This window comes from Tiliqua scincoides, chromosome 7 (genome assembly GCF_035046505.1).
Source record: "Tiliqua scincoides isolate rTilSci1 chromosome 7, rTilSci1.hap2, whole genome shotgun sequence".
In the NCBI taxonomy this organism is placed as follows: Eukaryota; Metazoa; Chordata; class Lepidosauria; order Squamata; family Scincidae; genus Tiliqua; species Tiliqua scincoides.
Window position 1 is genome coordinate 26,033,824 of NC_089827.1, and position 19,199 is coordinate 26,053,022.

Here is a 19,199-nt window from a genome sequence, read left to right on the forward strand (position 1 = left end):
TGTCTGTAGAGCAGGGTGCATAAAAATCAGCAGACACAACAGAGTCTTTGAATTAGCTGTTGTATATTTGGAAGAGGAGTCACACATAGAGTAGTCAAAGCAGTCCAGATCATACACATTGAATATAGCAGTCCCAAGTTACCTTATCCAAGTCAGTATCTACAAATCACAGTCAGTCAGTCCAAGGTCATATACAGTATATACATAAACAGTAATCCATTTGTCAAAGTCTCCAGCAGCAGTTTTACAGTTTAACACCTACTGCACTGGTGGAGTTGCAGACTGTGGCTTAAGTGGGCAGAGCAGCCAATCTGGGCCTCCACATCTAATTAGGGTGTGGCAGGCACAGGTGCTGTGTCATTCAGCTGACTCAGCTGCTTTCAACTTTCCTTGAATCAACTTGTTTGCTATGCCTCTGGCTACGCCTGAGCAGAGAGCTAACATTCTCCTCCTTGGTTCAGGGAAGTTGACATCTACACATTCTTTACACCCTCAGCCCAAGCATCCTACAGTTTTCTACATGCCTGTTCACCCCTTGCACCTTTGTCAGTGCATCAGCCATGTACTGGTTTGAGTCACAGTATGTGAGGGTAATCAAACTATCAGACACACATTGTTTGACGTTCTGAAATTGCACGTCAGTATGTTTGGACCTCCCCCAGACACGAGGAGACAACGCCATTTGGATGGCTGCCTGATTGTCCTCCTTAACAGTCATGGGCTTTGACATTTGTATACCGAGATCCAACATCAATTGCTTGTACCATATTAGTTCTGAACACATCAAGCTTAATGCAGCAAATTCTGACTCACAGGTGGAAAGTGATACATGTCTCTGTTTTATGGTTTTCCATCCAATTAAGGATCCTGCTAGGAATATTATCATACCTGAGGTAGACTTGCTTGTCTCTGTATCTGAGGCAAAACTCGCATCAACACATGCAATTAGCTTTAGGTCATCCTTCAGCTCTAGGTATAAAGATATATCTATTGTTTGCTTCAGATATCTTAGTATGCATTTAGCTGCTAGCCGGTGTTTCTGCATAGGACGGCTTGTAGCCCTGGCTAATAAATTGCATGCCATAGCTATATCAGGCCTGCTCCACTAACTTAGGTATGTAAGACTTCCCAATAAGGACTTGTACATGTTGGGATCAAACATTGGACTGGGTGATTCATCCTTTTCAAAATCTGGTGTCATAGGGGTCTTTACCCCATTACATTGCTCCATGTTATATTGCCGGAGCAATTGGGCTATTTTCTCCCTTTGCGAAATTTTATAGCCATTTGACACCTCGTTTATTTCTAAACCAACATACTTGTGGATCTTTCCCAAGTCACGCAGAGTGAACTTTCTCCTTAATATAATGAGTTCATTGGCCAGTTCAGTACTCTTAGACATCATAGCTAAGTCATCTACAAAACAGAAGACTATGCATCTTTGATGGCCTTTACCTCTGGTAAAGACACATGGGTCAGCTATACCTTGGTGGAATCCTTCACCCTTCAGTACATCAGATAGGCATTTGTTCCATTCATATCCTGCTTGCTTGAGTCCATACAGACTCTTCTTTAGTAACCAGTAATTTTTCTCATTTCCAGACGCACCTAGTGGTTTTTTCATGTAAATGGCATGCCTCAACGGTGCATGCAAATAGGCTGTTTTGATATCTAAATGCCTTATCACATAATTTTCCTTTGCAGCTAGCCCAAGAGCACTATACAATGAACAATTCCTCAGTGCGGGCGTGAAAAGTTCATCATAATCTGAGGCATTTTGTCCAAACCCTTGTGCAACCAATCTGGCCTTGCATTTAGATAGGTTCTACGGATGCCTGGCAAACAGATTCCTCAGTGAAATAATCCATAAAAGACAAACTACCCTGAAAAGACAGTTTGATCACCAAAGTTCCATGTAGCTGCAGGAAGGTTTTGGTTATATTCTAGGCTAAATTCTCAGTTTACTTCTGATAAACGAGTAGCTCAACGGCCTTACCTGCCCTGCAAAAATGAGACCGATCTACACAGTAGGTGGTAAGCTTAGAATTCTGGAATGTTTCACCTCAGACGCTAAGTGGGGAGTCATACTTTAGAATGTTCCTCCCCAAAAAACCTCACTTCATGTAGTCAGTACACCAAAGAAAAGATTTACTACAAACTCCTCCCTGATTATCTAATTTACTGCTTTTTGGTTCTCTGCAGTGTTGGGGGGGTATTTCCCTCATCAGGAACCCCATCAGGGATAAATGCATCGTTTCCCTGTACTGTCACAAGGTGACTATTGATGTTTAATATATTCTAAGTTTTTCAGACATGGCAAATGTCAATTCTTACATTTTTAAGTACTGGCTGAGACTAATTATTTGTGTGGGTTCCATTCCAAGCACTCACATGGATGTTGAAAAAACACACTATGGCAAATCAATTTAGAAAACAAAGTTTCTTTGCTCCAGTGATTTAAAAACAGACTTGCTGACCTTTTGACTCTAAGGTAAGAGTCATTAAGAAGACAATCCATCAATCAGTCCTCCTCCAACCAATTCACTCAGCCCCTCCCTTTACCAATGCAAACGTGCTCAGGGGGAAGGGAGCAGTGGCTGGATAGAGAAGGATTGACAGATTGTCAGCCAGCTGCCCCCTCTCTCTCTCTCTCTCTCAGGAGGCTATTGTTAAAGGACTGTTCAGTTTTTTAAACTGATTTTAAAGGGATGCATTTTTCCCCTTTTCCAGGGATCAGCACATTCCTTCTCATTTGCAGGGGCCATTTGTGTTGAGTCAAATCTGTGTATAAAAAATCCGTGTATAAATAGGCTGGACCTGTATCTTCACAAAGTATCATGCGGAACAACCATAGCTCATCGGTAGAGCACTTGTTTTGCATGCAAAAGGTTCCAAGTTTAATCCTCAGAATCTCTAGGTAGGTCTGGGAAAGACCCATTGGAAACACTGGAGAGTCATTGTGGGTCCACAAAGAAATAGTAAGCAAGATGCACCAATGGTCTGGCTCAATGTATGACAGCTTCCTATGCTCCCAAAAATAAAATATTCATTTTGTGAAACTGATTAATGAATGTTAATGGTGATTTTCATTAACAATTTGAAAACAAACTCCAGCATATACTAGCTCACATTAAATACTGGTAGGCATACTTACAACATATACAGTTTGATCCTGTAGCTTGGGTGTCACTGTTTGCTTAAATAAACGTATGAAATCATTGAACGTGTCACAAGATGGAGGAGGAGGAGGAGGAAGATCTTCCGTGGGGGAAAGGTGCTGTAACTGTCTCAAAACTTCTTCTAGAAGTAGTCTTGAAGTGAAGCATTCAATACAATTCACAAACACATGAGGTAACTAAAAAGAAGAATGTATGTATGTATTCAAACTTGTTCGTATTTATGCTATTAGCATAAGAGCATAGATTAATACCCAACATAGTAAACAACAAACACCAGAGATAAATATTCATTTGCACTTCTTTTCATAAAACCATGATTTCTCAAACAACCAAGATCATTTACAAAGCAACAAAGAAACCTGAATAAGATATAGGCTAATTTTGCTGCTCAATTCCAAGGTCTCAGGAAACTTGCTCAATTACTACTAGTTGGCAAAAATGATGAATTATATAACAGGGATCCAAAGTGATTTGAGTTTGAAACAACTCCTCACATGATTAAGAAAACTAGAGTGGACTCTCCAGGAAGTATGGAGGGGCCTAAGACATGTGCACACATGAAATGCACAGAGTTTTTATAAATATTGTTTGAAATGGATCTGGGTTCCATTTCACAAAGCATACACATTTGCTGCAATTTCAATATATTTTGTACTCAGTGAGTAGTTTAAGAAAGCAAGTGGAAGAAGTCACTAGTGTGCATGCACAACAAAAACATTTTCTCCATGCAAGCTGTGAGCAAGGCCTGCGGGAGCAAGGAAGAGGATAATAGCAGCAAATACAAATTCCAGTGACCTAAAATTGGGGCCTGGTTATAGGTCAGGCTGGGAGAGGAAACCAAATTCAAGGAAGAAAAATACCAGTTTCCAATAACCTATCCAATTATTACAGCACCCAATATTAACAGTGAGGATTAGGTTTCAGTACAGCAAAGATGCTGTGGTGAGATTACCAGATCATCTGCTAACTGCATGATAATAGGGGCATTTTCTTTAGATTGCCCTTGCTCTTAACAGAGCCACCCTTGATTCATACACCCCTGTGTCAAAGATCACTCTCTCTTCTGACAGCACACTACCACCACCCTGCACAAAATCCAAAATCACTCCAAAATCACACAGTGGCTGCCATCATCACAGGAGATGCAGCTCCTTGCTGGTGGATCAGATCTGGATCTTTAGTTGCATCAACCAAAGCCTGTCAAGATGTTTTGAGGACAGCCCTACAGGGCAAGTCCTCACATGACTATTTGGTACGATCTTTTTATCAAAACAAAGTTTTTCGATATGCAGCATGAATCCATTATTCTTACCTCTAAGGTTTTCAGAAGAGTTTGCATCACAAAAGTCTTCCCACTGGATGTGTGTCCATAGATGAAAAGGGCTGGAAAGCTAAAATGCTGACGCTAGACACACAAAAAAAAAGGATATATGGTTTTAGTCTTTGTTCCAAAATTTTCAAAAAAAAATGCAGTCTTTTTTCAGTTAAAAGATTAGAAGAAGTTTGATTCATCTCGTTTTCTGCTAGATGAAAAGCTGAAGAATGAAGGGAGTCAATCAAATTGCAGCAATTAAGATCCACCAGTGCAGCCTACCCCTTTGAGTCTGTAATCCATCAAACACTCATGAAAGCTGTTCAAAAGCAAGAATGACCTAAAGCCAGCAATGGAAATTCTCAAAACACAAGGGATGGAAAACAACAGGACTTTTTGGATAGCAGAGTCTAAACTAGGGGTGTCAAACTTGTTTCATACCAAGGGCCAAATAGCATTCATTATGCTTGCTGAGGGCCAGAAGTGATGCAGGAATTGATGTCATTAAACAGGTCATAATAAAAAATACAGGTTGAGACTAATTATTCGCGTGGGTTCCATTCCAAGCACTCATGTGGATGGCAAAAAACGCACTATAGCAAATCAAAAAACAAAGTTTCTTTGCCCCAGTGGTTTAAAAACAGCCTTGCTGACCTTTGTGATGTTAAGGTAAGAGTCATTAAGAAGACAATCCATCAAACAGTCCTCCTCCAAGAGCTTACAAAGGAACTTCACTCAGCCCCTCCCTTCACCAATGCAAAATGATCACCTTTCTTTCATGTGCTTAGCGGGAAGGGAGGGGTCCGCTGGAGAGAGAAGGATTGATAGATTGTCAGCCAGCTGCCCTCTCTCTCTCTCTCTCTCTCTCATTAAGGAGGCTATTGTTAAAGGACTGTTCAGTTTTTTAAACTGATCTTAAAGGGGTGCATTTTCCCCTTCTCCAGGGATCAGCACATTCCTTCTCATTTGCAGGGGACAGTCGTGTTGAGTCAAATTCGTGTATAAAAAATCCATATATAAATAGGCTGAACACATTTTTCTTATTTAGGAACTCATTAGCTGCAAACAACAGAAGAGAAAATACACAAATCTTGATCGTATTTCAAGATATGAAAGTGCCCAATTTTCACATGGGCTGCCCTTTCAGCAGTAACGCCACAGCACTGCTCAGCAGATGAGAGCCTGAGTGCCAGAAAAAAGGCTTCCACGGGCCACATCCGGCCCCCGGGCCTTATGTTTGACACCCCTGATCTAAACCCTTATGGCAAGAATCCCTTTTAGATGGAGTATACTGAAAGATTTTCAAGCACATCATCACTGCAACTTGTTGAGTTACAGCAGCACCACAAGCTAAGCTGGAACGCTTTGTAGGAATAAGCAGAGTGGATCAGTAAGTTGCTATTATTTAATTGACACCATCTGTACACACTGTACTTGAAAGTACTCGTAAAAGAAGGCAGGCCCCTTTCCCCAAGTTGCTTGCAGTCTGATGGGGGAGATAAGACATTCAAGGAATACATGTGAGCAAATCCAGTGATGCCACAATCATTCTGCAGAGGAACTGAAAGTTAAACAAGAACTTCAGTGAAGTTAAGGGCTTTAAAGAAGGATTTGAAGGAAGAAAAAATGGCATGGTGGTTTACACCACATAGGCTTGCTTGGCCTATGAACCCTCAACAGCACTAAGATCAATAGGAAGGATTAGAATATACATTTAAGCTGCAATTTGGTACACAGTGACCAAAGGGTAAGCTCTTCTGAGCACAGTGGGACTTACTTCAAGTACAGTTTACCAAAGATTGCACCATATGCCTATGCAAAGTCAGGGAAACCGAAATGTAAAACAAGACCTGGCTCATTTTTAGACAAACTCACAGCACAAATCTTTGCATAATTACTCAGAAATAAGCTCCACTGTGTTCAGTGGAGCTCATTCCCAGGTAAGCATGCACAGGATTGCAGTCTCAGAGCACTATCCTATGCAAATAATAAGTTCCATTATATTCATGGGACATTACTACCAGGAAAGTACATATAGGATTGCAGCCTAAGGGTTCTGTTTTAGAAGGTTTCAGATTGCCCACTCAACTTCACAGGATCCAAAGTCTCTGGAAGACAGGCAAGCAAAGCATCTAAGAGAGAACTGTGTGGTTCACAAGACATAGGATTTCATTCAGAGGGCAGCATGCCAATCACCTAAATTGTAAATAATGCATTTTCAGTATACAATTCGATACCTCAAAAGGTGTTCTGGATTATATGGCCGACTTCACAAAATTTACATGAACCTTTCTCTCTTGAAAGCAAGCAACAAGAACATGCTTCCCTTTTGATTAGAACAGCTATTCAATTTACAGAAAGCCAGTTGAATGTACAAATGGTACATTATCAAGTCAACATCTTGTATCTTAATAATGGCTCAATGGGTTAACAAATATTTTAATTCCTGGAAACTGATCTGACTTGTCTTTCCAGTAAAAAGAGAATTATGCTGAATCATCCAAGACCTAGAAAGTCTTAGATCATGTCAAATAATATGTAGTGCAAATAATATGGCCAAATGATATTAAAAAGATTAATAGCCCGGCAAGTAGTACATGATACAATGGAGGGCAACAAACAAGGGAGGGCAAGGGAGGGAAGGCTGACTGTGAACACTTCAGTCCTAAATCCACTAGAGCTCACCATTTCATTGTTTACACAATCTCTATTCTGGAAATACAGTATGCTTGGTGGAACAGAGGACCTGTATGCACCCACATCATGTACAACCCCATTCACAACATAACATGGGTCTCATGCTATATGCAGATCCATATATAAATCCTGAAATCTTTTCTTTGGAAGGAAGACTTGGGAAGTCTCGGGGCTGGAGGATGACATCCTGGAGAGGAGGGAAACAATCCCCTAGGGGGACCCCTTCTCCAAGGGACGGGCCTGTATCCAAAAGCACTCAGGATGCTCCTTGGCAGGAGGGGGGTCGAGGGCTTCTTGTAGTGGGGGATTCGATTATTAGAAACAGAGAGGGTGGCAGAGCAGCTTTTAAACTGATCCCTGGGGGAAAGCCGACAGGAGCCGAGGGGCATCCGATTCAGGACTCCTCATCCCTCTGGGATGAGGATGGGAAGGTTAGAGAACAACAAGGTAAAGGCAAAGTAGGAGAAGAAATTGGGAATGGTAGCATGATGGGATGTGATAGACGGTTTGGCACAACGAGAGGATGCGGGGACAAAGGAGCTAATAAGCAGCCCATCCTGGGGTATTCCATGTACAAATGCTTTTATGCAAATGCCCGAAGTCTCTGAGGAATGATGGAAGAACTGGAATGTCTGGTGACTAGGGAAAACATTGACATAGTGGGTATAACAAAAACCTGGTGGAATGCGGAAAATCAGTGGGATACCGCAATCCTGGGCTATAAACTCTACAAGAGGGACAGGGAGGGGTGTGTTGGAGGTGGGGTGGCAGTTTACATTAAGGAAGGGATAGAATCCAGCACAGTCGAGATTGAAGGCGGGTCCAACTCCACCATAGAATCTATGTGGGTTAAATTACCAGGCCTGAGAAGCGATGTAATACTGGGGGCGTACTATCATCCTCCAGACCAGAAACCAGAAGGGGACCCTGAAATGAGGAAACAGGGACAGGGTTGTAATCATGGGAGACTTCAATTATCCTCGTATAGACCGGGTCAATTTGTGTTCTGGTCACGAAAACGAGACCGGATTCCTTGACATGTTAAATGACTGTGCCTTAGAGCAGCTAGTCACGGAGCCCACCAGAGGCCAGGTGACTCTGGATTTAATATTGTGTGGTACACAGGACCTGGTTAGAGATGTCAATGTTACTGAGCCATTGGGGAGCAGCGATCTTGCTGCGATCCGTTTCAACATGCACGTTGGGGGAAGAATACTGGGCAAATCTCTCACAAAAACCCTTGACTTACGACAAGAGGACTTCCCTCAAATGAGGAGGCTGGTTAGGAGGTTGAAAGGGAAGTAAAAAGAGTCCAATCTCTCCAGAGTGCATGGAGGCTGCTTAAAACAACAGTAATAGAGGCCCAGCAGAAGTGTATACTGCAAAGGAAGAAGGGTTTGACTAAGTCCAGGAGGGTGCCCCCATGGCTAACCGTAAAGGGCAAGGAAGCTTCCTTCCGTAAATGGAAGTCTTGCCCTCACTAAATGGATGGTGAGGGAGGGAAAGGGGAGATGAAAGGAGACTTAGAGATGGCAGAAAAATTAAATATGTTCTTTGCATCTGTCTTCACGGCAGAAGACCTCAGGCAGATACTGCTGCCCAAACACTCCCTCCTGACTAAGGAATTATGTCAGATAGAGGTTAAATGAGAAGATGTTTCAGACCTAATTGATAAATTAAAGATCAATAAGTCACCGGGCCCTGATGACATCCACCCAAGAATTAAGGAATTAAAGAATGAAGTTGCTGATCTCTTGACTAAAACATGCAACTTGTCCCTCAAAACGGCCACGGAGCCAGAAGACTGGAGGATAGTAAATGTCACACCAATTTTTAAAAAGGGAAGGAGGGGGGACCCCGGAAACTATAGGCCAGTCAGCTTAACATCTATACCGGGTAAGATGGTGGAATGCCTCATCAAAGATAGAATCTCAAAACACATAGACAAACAAGTCTTGCTGAGGAGAACCAGCATGGCTTCTGTAAGTCTTGCCTCACAAATCTTTTAGAATTTTTTTGAAAAGGTCAACAGGCATGTGGATGCAGGAGAACCCATGGACATTATATATCTGGACTTTCAGAAGGCGTTTGACACGGTCCCTCACCAAAGGCTACTCCACAGTGCAGGGAATTAGAGGGCAGGTCCTCTCCTGGATTTGAGAACTGGTTGAAGATCAGGAAACAGAGTGGGTGTCAATGGACAATTTTCACAATGGAGAGAGGTGAAAAGCGGTGTGCCCCAAGGATCTGACCTGGGACTGGTGCTTTTCAACCTGTCCAGAAAGGACCTGGAGACAGGGTTGAGCAGTGAAGTGGCTAAGTTTGCAGACATCACCAAACTTTTCCAGGTAGTGAAGACTAGAAGCGATTGTGAGAAGCTCCAGAAGGATCTCTCCAAACTGGCAGAATGGGCAGCAAAATGGCAGATGCGTTTCAATGTAAGTAAGTGTAAAGTCATGCACGTTGGGGCAAAAAATCAAAACTTCACATATAGGCTGAAGGGTTCTCAGCTGTCTGTGACAGATCAGGAGAGAGATCTTCGGGTGATGATGGACAGGTCAATGAAAGTGTTGACCCAACATGCGACGGCAGTGAAGAAGGCCAATTCTATGCTTAGGATAATTAGAAAAGGCATTGAGAACAAAACAGCTAAAATTATAATGCCGTTGTACAAATCGATGGTAAGGCCACACCTGGAGTATTGCATCCAGTTCTGGTCGCCACATCGCAAAAAGGACATAATGGAAATGGAAAAGGTGCAAAAGAGAGCGACTAAGATGATTACTGGGCTGGGGTACCTACCTTATGAGGAAAGGCTACAGCATTTGGGCCTCTTCAGCCTAGAAAAGAGGCGCCTCAGGGGGGACATGATTGAGATATACAAAATTATGCACGGGAAGGATAAAGTGGATAGATAGATGCTTTTTACACTCTCACATAACACCGGAACCAGGGGACATCCACTAAAATTGAGTGTTGGGAGAGTTAGGACAGACAAAAGAAAATATTTCTTTACTCAGCGTGTGGTCGGTCTGTGGAACTCCTTGCCACAGGATGTGGTGATGGCATCTGGCCTAGATGCCTTTAAAAGCGGATTGGACAAGTTTCTGGAGGAAAAATCCATTATGGGTTACAAGCCATGATGTGTATGTGCAACCTCCTGATTTTAGAAATGGGCTATGTCAGAATGCCAGATGCAAGGGAGGGCACCAGGATGCAGGTCTCTTGTTATCTGGTGTGCTCCCTGGGGGATTTGGTGGGCCGCTGTAAGATACAGGAAGCTGGACTAGATGGGCCTATGGCCTGATCCAGTGGGGCTGTTCTTATGTTCTTTTAAAAAAAAAATGGGAGACTGCAAAAATTCAAAGCACACTGAGACAGTGTCTGTGGACCCCCAGTGATGGCATTATTACATCATCTCTGAACTGCTGGGTTGCTGAGTTCGACACTGTGTGGCAGGCAGCTGGCTTGGTGGTGCACAGCTACGCACCTTACAGGGAACACTGCTCTCTTGCATCTTAACAAGGATTCTAATTCAATAATGTATTTACCAGTAGTACCCATTTGTAATGGATAAGTATGGACTATTTTAAAGCCAATCACTGTATGCTATTTCCACCAAATTCAAAGGCCATTTTAGCTTACTATAATATCATTATCAGCTATGAAAGAAACTTAACCCACATAAAACATCTTTAAGGCAGGTCTGGAAGAAAAGCAAGACAAAAGTAGAACTTGAGCCAATTTATTCTGAGGATGCAGCATCACCTGTCTGAGGGTGCAACATGCCCCGCAGTAACTTCCCAAACGAAAGTACTGATATTTTAAAAAGTGAGAAAACAAGAGCAGGCCAAATCTTCATGACAGAAGAGCTTTGGAATAACTATGACACCCTCTTTCTTTCAGGTTATTAAACTCAAATCAAGCACCTGAGTTGAGTAACAAAATTTGCAATGCTTCCTCAAGGCATAGTTTAAACAGTCTCAAAGGATAAGGAGAAAACTTACTCTAGAAATTACTGGGACAATGAAACCCCCCCTCTTCCTGAAAAATTTAAGCTTTCATTTAAAAACAATCTGCAGTTCTAATGCTCCTGTTAAATACAGCAACCCTGTCAGTTTCAGAAGTCCACTCTGGCAAAATGGAATGCAGCGGCAGACTGCCAATATCAATTTTCAAGTAACGCCATTTTTTTTCTTAAGGGCTTGTATGAATATTATGTTTCATTACAGAAAGGTACAGAAGAGGGAAGCATTTCCAACTATGCCACAGCCCATATTAATTAATGCAGCAGTCTCTTCATTACAGGTGAGGGGAATAGCTCTGTATTTCCTTCCCAGCATCCACCATTGCAATGCTGATTCCACTGATTAATAGAGGCTACATAATGTTCACTTAAAAGGACCTTTCGCTTACAGTGTAATCACTTCTGTAATAGTGATTACAGAATGCCCTACATTTGCCAAGTCTCACCTCAGTCACACAAATCAATAGTGTAGCCTGAATAATCACACTGGCATAGTGCTTTTTGAGTATGCAAAGAATTTCACATCAAGCACTGTCTTGATGTAATTCTGACAAGAATATAAGGTAAATAAGTAGCATTATCCTTGGATTGAAGCTGAGCTTAGAAAAAGTTGCTTGCCTAAGGAAATCTGATGACTCCACTGAAGAGGCAAGATCTAAACCCAAGAACTTCCCATTCACAGCTTGGTCTCTTAAGCCAGATGTTCTCAAACTAGGGCATGCCCCAGCTCAAGGAGCTCTGGTTTTGTCCCTTTAAAGGGTGAGGAGGGAGGAATGCAGCAACGCTGCACACACCGCTGCCAGGGGTTTCGGTAATGGAGTGAGTCTGAGGAGAATGGAGCGGCTTCGAGGCACTCTGCGCTGCTTGGGGAATGGGGTTGGGATCTGGCATAACTGACGGGTCCCAGCCCTGCCTCCCACTCCCTGTCTGCCCTGGAACGCCCTCCACCCACCCTTCCCCCACCCCAGAATGTCTCCCTCCCGCCTGATCCCTGTGTTGGCTGACACAACCTTCCCTCCCCATGTCAAAATGGAGACTGGATGTAGCCAGGAGGGCAGGAGGTCTGGTCTAGAGAGTAGAGCCTCCATTTGCCTGAAGATAACATCCACAAGGTCGCCAGTTTGAGGCCACTGGCACCATGCGACCTTGAAGCAGCTGACAAGCTGAAGTCGAGCTATTCCATCTGCTCTGACCGTGGGAAGATGGAGGCCAGAATGTGAAACCAGATCAGATAGAAACACCTGAATGGTGTGGTTCTTGAAAGAAAGAACCTTCTTTCATTTGTAAAAATCCCTACGGGGATTTAAATAAGCCTACCTATGTAAACCGCCTTGAATAAAGTCTTGTATAAAGACCAAGAAAGGCGGTATACACATACCTGTATTATTATTAGCCTCTGTGGGCCAGCATGCATCCCTGTGCTGACCCAGCCAACTCACAAGGAGATGCAAACATGTGCCAGCCTAACTGATAGTTAGGATTGCACACAGCCTCTGAATCACTGGCTACACCAGCTTATTAACTTGCCACAATGCTCCACTTAAACATTAGAGATAATATTGACCTACCTCACTTGGCTTTATAAGAATGACTGACTGTTATTCTAACTTTCAAGATACAGTGAACCCTTTCCATGGAAACCCAATGCCTATGTCATAGAACTGCTACGCACTGCAAATTATTCTAAGTGGTACAGTTAAAGTCGGGGGAGGGGGCTAAGCCTTTGGGGTTTCATCTTTGCCCCACAAAGTCAGAGTACATCCCAGAGCACCCCCAACACTCACCTGTGGCTGCACATTGCAAAATAAGACCAGTAATGGCAGACAATCCATCTTTTAGAAAATCTTGTCCACTATTACTAGAAGAAGACACTTTGCCCAGGCCAGAGGGAGCTTATAACACTGGCTCCTATGGGAACCAGCAAGGGCCTGGGAATTTTATTACTATATTGAACTTAAAAAAAATGTTTTAAGTTGCCTTGGGGGGCCTCTTCAGAGGTAGAAAAGAGAGGATATGTACACCTAAATAAATATATGAGTTTTCAAAATAACAAATCCTTCAAGTCTCAAAAGACCCCAGGGCTTCCCAAAACAGTGGTGATGGTGGGGGAAACCAGACATGTGAAAGAGTCTGAACACTTAGGGAAAGAGCACATAAACATTATTATTATTCACTCTCAATCTACCTGTTAACATAAATACATGAATCCAGAAAATAAATAAATGTATCATCTGCTACTGGTCAGAGTTTTATAGGATAACCATAAAGAAAATTAACAAAACATTTGCTAGTTTTGATTTCCACCCCCATCTCCTATAGGTAATAAGGGAAAAAAAAAACAACAATAGAAAATTTATAGTATAAAAACTATTACAATTGCATTTTCTTAGAAAGGCATACATTGAATTAACCCGTGACTATCCTTATATTAATTCACTAACACAAGTTAGGGTAAGATCAGCAATGTGCTGAAGGCCATCAGAGAATTCTTGCGGAACAGATTTAACCACTGTCAGCAATTATAAGCAGAAGAGCAGTTAGAAGTCTCATTCCTTTCTAGTAAGTAAAGCACACTTTGTCTTAAAAATGAACTTCAGACAAAAACAATACTAAGCACCTTAATGGGAAATCATCCAACAACAAAACACGTCTGCAATCATTTTAAAGATATCAGAAAAAAGTGCAACCTCTCCAAAGATGGACAACAAGGTGGACACTTGAGTTTCTCGACAGGGCACCGATTCTTCCAAGCGAAGGAGCGCAGCTTCTGGATACTCCGGGTGTTGAACAAGAGGCATTATGACTTCTGTTTCTGTGGTCAAATGCTTTCACCTGGCAGCTTTGAGGAATCAGCTAAAACAGATATGGAAAATGAAGCTGTGGTTATTGTATGACAACATACTAGCCAAACATGAAGTGACAGCTTCATTTATTTATTTACTGGAAAAATTTATATCCCACCTTTCCCATGCTAAAGCAAATGCCCAAGGTGGCTTACAAAACTCCCTTTATTATGGAGTACTCCATTAAGTACAATATATCACAACAATGAACAGTAAAAACATAAAAACTAAGCATTAAAACATTAATTTTAACATTAAACCCAAAAACACTGAAGACATAGAACAAAGCAAAACCCAATACACATCATCAAGCCATGGGACGGGAAATTAGTACAGGGAAGCAGTCAAGTCACAGCATTATTACAGAGGGACATGAGAGGCAATGAGGCACAGAAGCCATGAGGGAGGGAGTAATCCTGGATTCTCCTGGAAGAGAATTCTATAATTGTGGTGCCACTGCTGAGAAGGCTTTCTCCCAAGCTGCCACAACTCTAACTTGGGACAGTGACAGCAATTGAAGGAGAGTCCCTTTAGACGACCCAAGAAGGTGAGCTGGAATGCATGGGAGAAGACAGTCCCTCAGATAGCCTGAACCCAACCCACAAAGGGCCTTTAAGGTCAACACCAGTAACCTGAATTGGAACCGGAAATGAATGGGCAGCCACTGTAGCTACTGGAGCTGAGGTTCAACAGAATCAAATCATCTAGTCACTGTAACAACCCAGGCTGCTGCATTCTGCATTAATTGTAGCTTCTGAATTGTCCTCGAGAGTAGCCCCACGTATAGCACATTACAGTAGTCATCTTGAAATCACTAAGGCATGGACCACTGCAGCTAGGTCTGTTTGCTCAAGTACAGTCACAGCTGGCACACCAGTCTAAGTTGGACAAATGCACTCCTAGCCACTACTGCCACCTGGTTCTCCAGAGAGAACTACGACCCCAGTACACACCCAGACTGCACACCTGTTCTTGCAGGTGCTCATCATAGCATCCTGTATTTGTTAAAAAGGATATTACATTAGAGATGTACTGTGCTCATTCAAAGTCTGACATTACATTGGCCTAAATCTGACACAAAAATGATAATCAGGCACCAAAAAGCTTGTACCCAAATATCCACAATACAAAGAAAATGACGATGATTCAGAATATCTAATATATAATTTCATTCCTTCTAAGATGCATTAAATATGAACAGTGGTATCTGATTAAAGATAAAGTGAAAGGAAATTATCTCTTTAACAATGAGCACCAAGTTTTATCAGTAATAGGAGAAGACAGTCTTGATGAAGCATTTAAGGTTACAATCTTGTGTATGCTCACATCGGAGTAAGTACCACTGAACTCACTCAGATTTACTTCCAGGTAAACACATTTAAGAGGAGCAATATGGAGAATAGAGCTCTCTGTCATACATAAAGCATCTGACAAAAATCGTGAGAAGGATGGCTTGCACATGAAAAAGAAACACTCAGATGGGGGAAGACATGACACTTCTGTTATGCACAAGGGATATGGAAGAACAGAAAATCTAAGATAGAAGCACTTCCTGTTTCCTCTACATCAGTAACACAGCCAATCTGATCAAGCCAGCAGTGCTTGATCTGTAAAACAAGAGTAAACAGACCTAACTAGAACCCTTCAGGAAATTGAAGAAGGAGCACATGCGCATTTACTCAAGGCAAATGTGCTTTGGTCCACTTCGAAGGGCAGGTCAAGCGGAACTCAAAGCCACCAGAATGGTCCCAATCCCATGAACGCAGACCCCAACAAACTCTTGAGAAGGAAGTCCCCCAGCTGACAAGGAAAATGTATTTAGCCTTATGGAAAGCAAAAATAAGCCACACGTACATGCTTACTCACAAGAAGGCAAAGGTGCCCCTGCTCTTATTGAAGGCCAGGCAAGGGGAACAGAAGGCCACCAGAATGGTCCCAATCCAATCAGTACTGTAGGTAAGGGGGTGCAGGGGGTAGCAAATGCACCTGGCTACAGGGTGGGAGGGGGCTACAACACATGGGCTACAATGCCCATGCAACTATCTGGCTACAGCAAGGTATACACAGGAGGAGAGAGGTTGCTGCAGGCACACAGCAGGAGACAGGAGATGGGGGGGCAACAGTCAACTCACTCCTCACTGCCATCCCCCACCCCCAGTGACTTAGACTGGGCTGCAGGTGCGGGGCAGGGCAGCTAGCCCAGCAGCTGAGGTGGTGGTGGTGGTGACGGCGGTGGCAGCAGCTGCAGCTGGGGACTGTGTGGTCTGCTACTGCTTGCCCTTCGCAAATGCTGTGATGTCCATCAAGAAGATCGATCTCTGCTGCCTGTGGGGGCAGGGCAACAATTTAGCTCCAGACAGGTACACAGGAGAGAGGCATACAGGAGGGAGGAGAGAGAAGCCCAGCCCTATGCATGTCTACTCAGAAGTAAGTCCCATTATAGTCAATGGGGCTTACTCCCAGGAAAGTGGGGCTAGGAGAGGATCCTGAGAGCCCAACCCAGGCATGTCTACTCACATTGACTATAATGGGACTGACTTCCAAGTAGGCATGCATAGGATTGGGCTCTCAGTTGGCTGGCTGTGATGAGTTCCCTGCACAGGAACCTGAAGAGGAGACCATGCAAGGCAAGCTGCAGGAGCACTGAGCAGCACCTGGCACTTACAGCAGGCCTGGCCTCTTAGTAATAACCATCATCCCATCATTTATTTGTAATTCATCTATTCCTATTTTATTCCAGCTCCTAAAGGTAAGCTGCTGGCTCTTATGATTTTCTCCAGCTCCCTGCACCTCTCAAACTGTATATGCACACTTTCCTGGGAGTAAGCTCCATTGACTATAATGGGAATGACTTCCGAGTAGACAGGCATAGGATTGTGCTCTAAATTAGATATGCCTTTTAGATTTGTGGAAGTAAGAGGAGTGGTGGTTTGAAAGAGGGTCCCTTTGGTTTCCTCCCTTTTTAGAAGCCTCCAGTGATCTCTAAGAACTTCTTTATTTCTGCAAGCCTTCTAATTTTAGTCTTCTCTAGCACCTGACACCTGCTACTTTTATTGATGGTTTTGTGATATATTGTATTTGATGTGCTTATGTGTTCATCCTTTATGCCTGTGATTGTTTGCTGCTTTTTTACATTGCATTTTACAGTTTAATTTTAGACGTATATATGTTCACATTGTTGTAAGCCACTTTGGATGCCCCTCAGAAGAGAGTGGGATGAAAAATTAAATAGGTAAATAAACAAATAACTTAATTCATACTACTTATGGCCCAATCCTAACTTTCAACAAATGCTTGCTTTTTCAAAATATTAACTAACATTTCTCACTCACTTTAATTAATTAAAAAGACCCAATTTAATTAAATTGATTTTGTTGGGGGGGGCTACAAAATGTTCTTTGCACTGGGCAGCAAATGGCTCAGCTACGCCACTGTACTGGACCAATTTCCAGGAAGCTCCTAGGGTACTGTTGGCCTTGATTTTGAATGTCACTTACACCCCAAGCCTATGCATGTCTTCTCATAAGTAACTCCTGATGAGTTCGATGGCTTTACTCCTAGGAAGTGTGTATAAGATTGCAACCCAAGCATAACTATGACACAAATTCAAGTAGTATGCTATTGCTTTCTATTTATAGTCTATTTTTACTATTTTTACTATTTCTATAGTCTATTTTTACTATTTTTACTTACTTAAAAATATAGTCTATTTTTACTTGTTCTTTGCACTGGCTTAGCTGCACCACTGAATCCAAGGAACATGGAGCTCAACAAACACTCCAGAAAGTGGTCCCCCCTCTCCATAATAAAAAAGGGAAAAAAGTAGGCTTGAGTGGCTGGTAAAGTGACTTTTTTTTTTTTTAAAGTAAAGCAAGCTGGGTCACAACAGAATGTCATTTTAAAAGTGGGTCCTGGTCCTATAAAGTTTGGGAACCACTAATTTGTGACAGTGATTGGAACCTAGTCTTCCAGCCTGGGACAGATGTGACGGTTCTAGACACTTATTCAGTTTGTGTCCACAGTTATGGTGATACAGGGATACATGGTGGGTGGGGAGGCAGGTGAGGCAGAGCCTCTGTGCAGGAGTCCTTCAAAAAGCGCTGCTGCAGAGTGCGTGGGTTCTGGGTGCTTGGGTGCCTCACATGGTGGCGCTTTTCGAAGGACTCCCGCCCACATATCCCTGCTGCAAATGAACTGTCTTTTCTCTTCATCTTTCTTTGGCCTCCTCCCACTTACCCATCACTCAGTCTCTCTCCCCTCTCTAGACAAGGAAGTACCATGGAACCCCCCTGCTCAGCACAGGCAAGTCCTGGAAGCCTGAATGGAAAAGCTCCTTGAGCATGTACAGAGTGCATTCTCCTCACCAGTCTACCCGCAGGAAGTCCAGCCCCGAACGACCGCTTCTGGGCTAGGGAAGGGGAGGCTTCCCACGCCAGAGAGTCCCCCGAAGGCAAAGGAGCCAGCAGCGAAGCCTCACACGCCCCAACACTTCCCCACACCGCACCGATGCCCACCACGGAGAACGCGCCCCTCCCCCAACGGCCGCTCCAACCAAGACACGCACTCGCCCACCCACAGCTCCGACAAAACGAACCGGCCGCCGCTTTCTGCGCATGCGCACGCGCCAACCGCTCGCTCGGGCGCCGACTTGGCGCACATGCGCATTCGCGGCTAACGCAGCCGAGACGGGGTTGGTGTCAGTTAGTGAGGGTTGGCGGCTTTTGCCGCAGAAGGGGTCGCGGGGGAAGTGCGCGTGCGCGTGCCGGTGAGCTGGCTGAAGGCGCCGGCGAGGGAGTCGCAGTTCGGGTAGAGAACCGTGGAGAGCCGCAGTTGAGGGAGCCGAAGCAGGCGGAGCGGTCGCGCCGGGACAGGGACGTTGAGGGTGTATTGACACCGCAGAAAGAGAGCAGGCGGACGGGCGTCAGGCTCCCGAGCCCGCCTGAGCGGCTCCCAGGTCTCTGAAGAGAGCTGCTGCCACCCACCTTCAGGAGCGGCCCCCACGGTCTCCACACCAGATGCCGCAGCACCTTTCACTGCCGGAGCCGCTGTGGCAGAAGCAGGTCGCTGCCAGGAACTTCAGCTGCCGGAGTCCCAGTGCCCTGTGCCAGCCACACAAACCACTGGCAGCCTTCAGCCTCGGG

The 19,199-nt window shown here is 43.8% G+C and overlaps 1 protein-coding gene across 3 annotated transcripts in view; it reads right to left on the minus strand.

The window, feature by feature from the left end:
* Positions 1 to 18,587, minus strand: part of ORC5 (origin recognition complex subunit 5) — a 106,456-nt gene extending 87,869 nt beyond the window's left edge. For all 3 annotated transcript variants that reach the window (XM_066633855.1, XM_066633852.1, XM_066633856.1), the window contains exons 1-4: positions 18,423 to 18,587; positions 13,903 to 14,068; positions 4,492 to 4,584; positions 3,155 to 3,355 (exon numbers count right to left, since the gene is read on the minus strand). In XM_066633855.1, the coding sequence (XP_066489952.1) occupies positions 3,155 to 3,355; positions 4,492 to 4,584; positions 13,903 to 14,013 (405 nt within the window). In that variant the 5' untranslated portion in view covers positions 14,014 to 14,068; positions 18,423 to 18,587. The remainder of the gene's footprint in view (positions 1 to 3,154; positions 3,356 to 4,491; positions 4,585 to 13,902; positions 14,069 to 18,422) is intronic.
* Between the last annotated feature and the right edge of the window lie 612 nt (positions 18,588 to 19,199).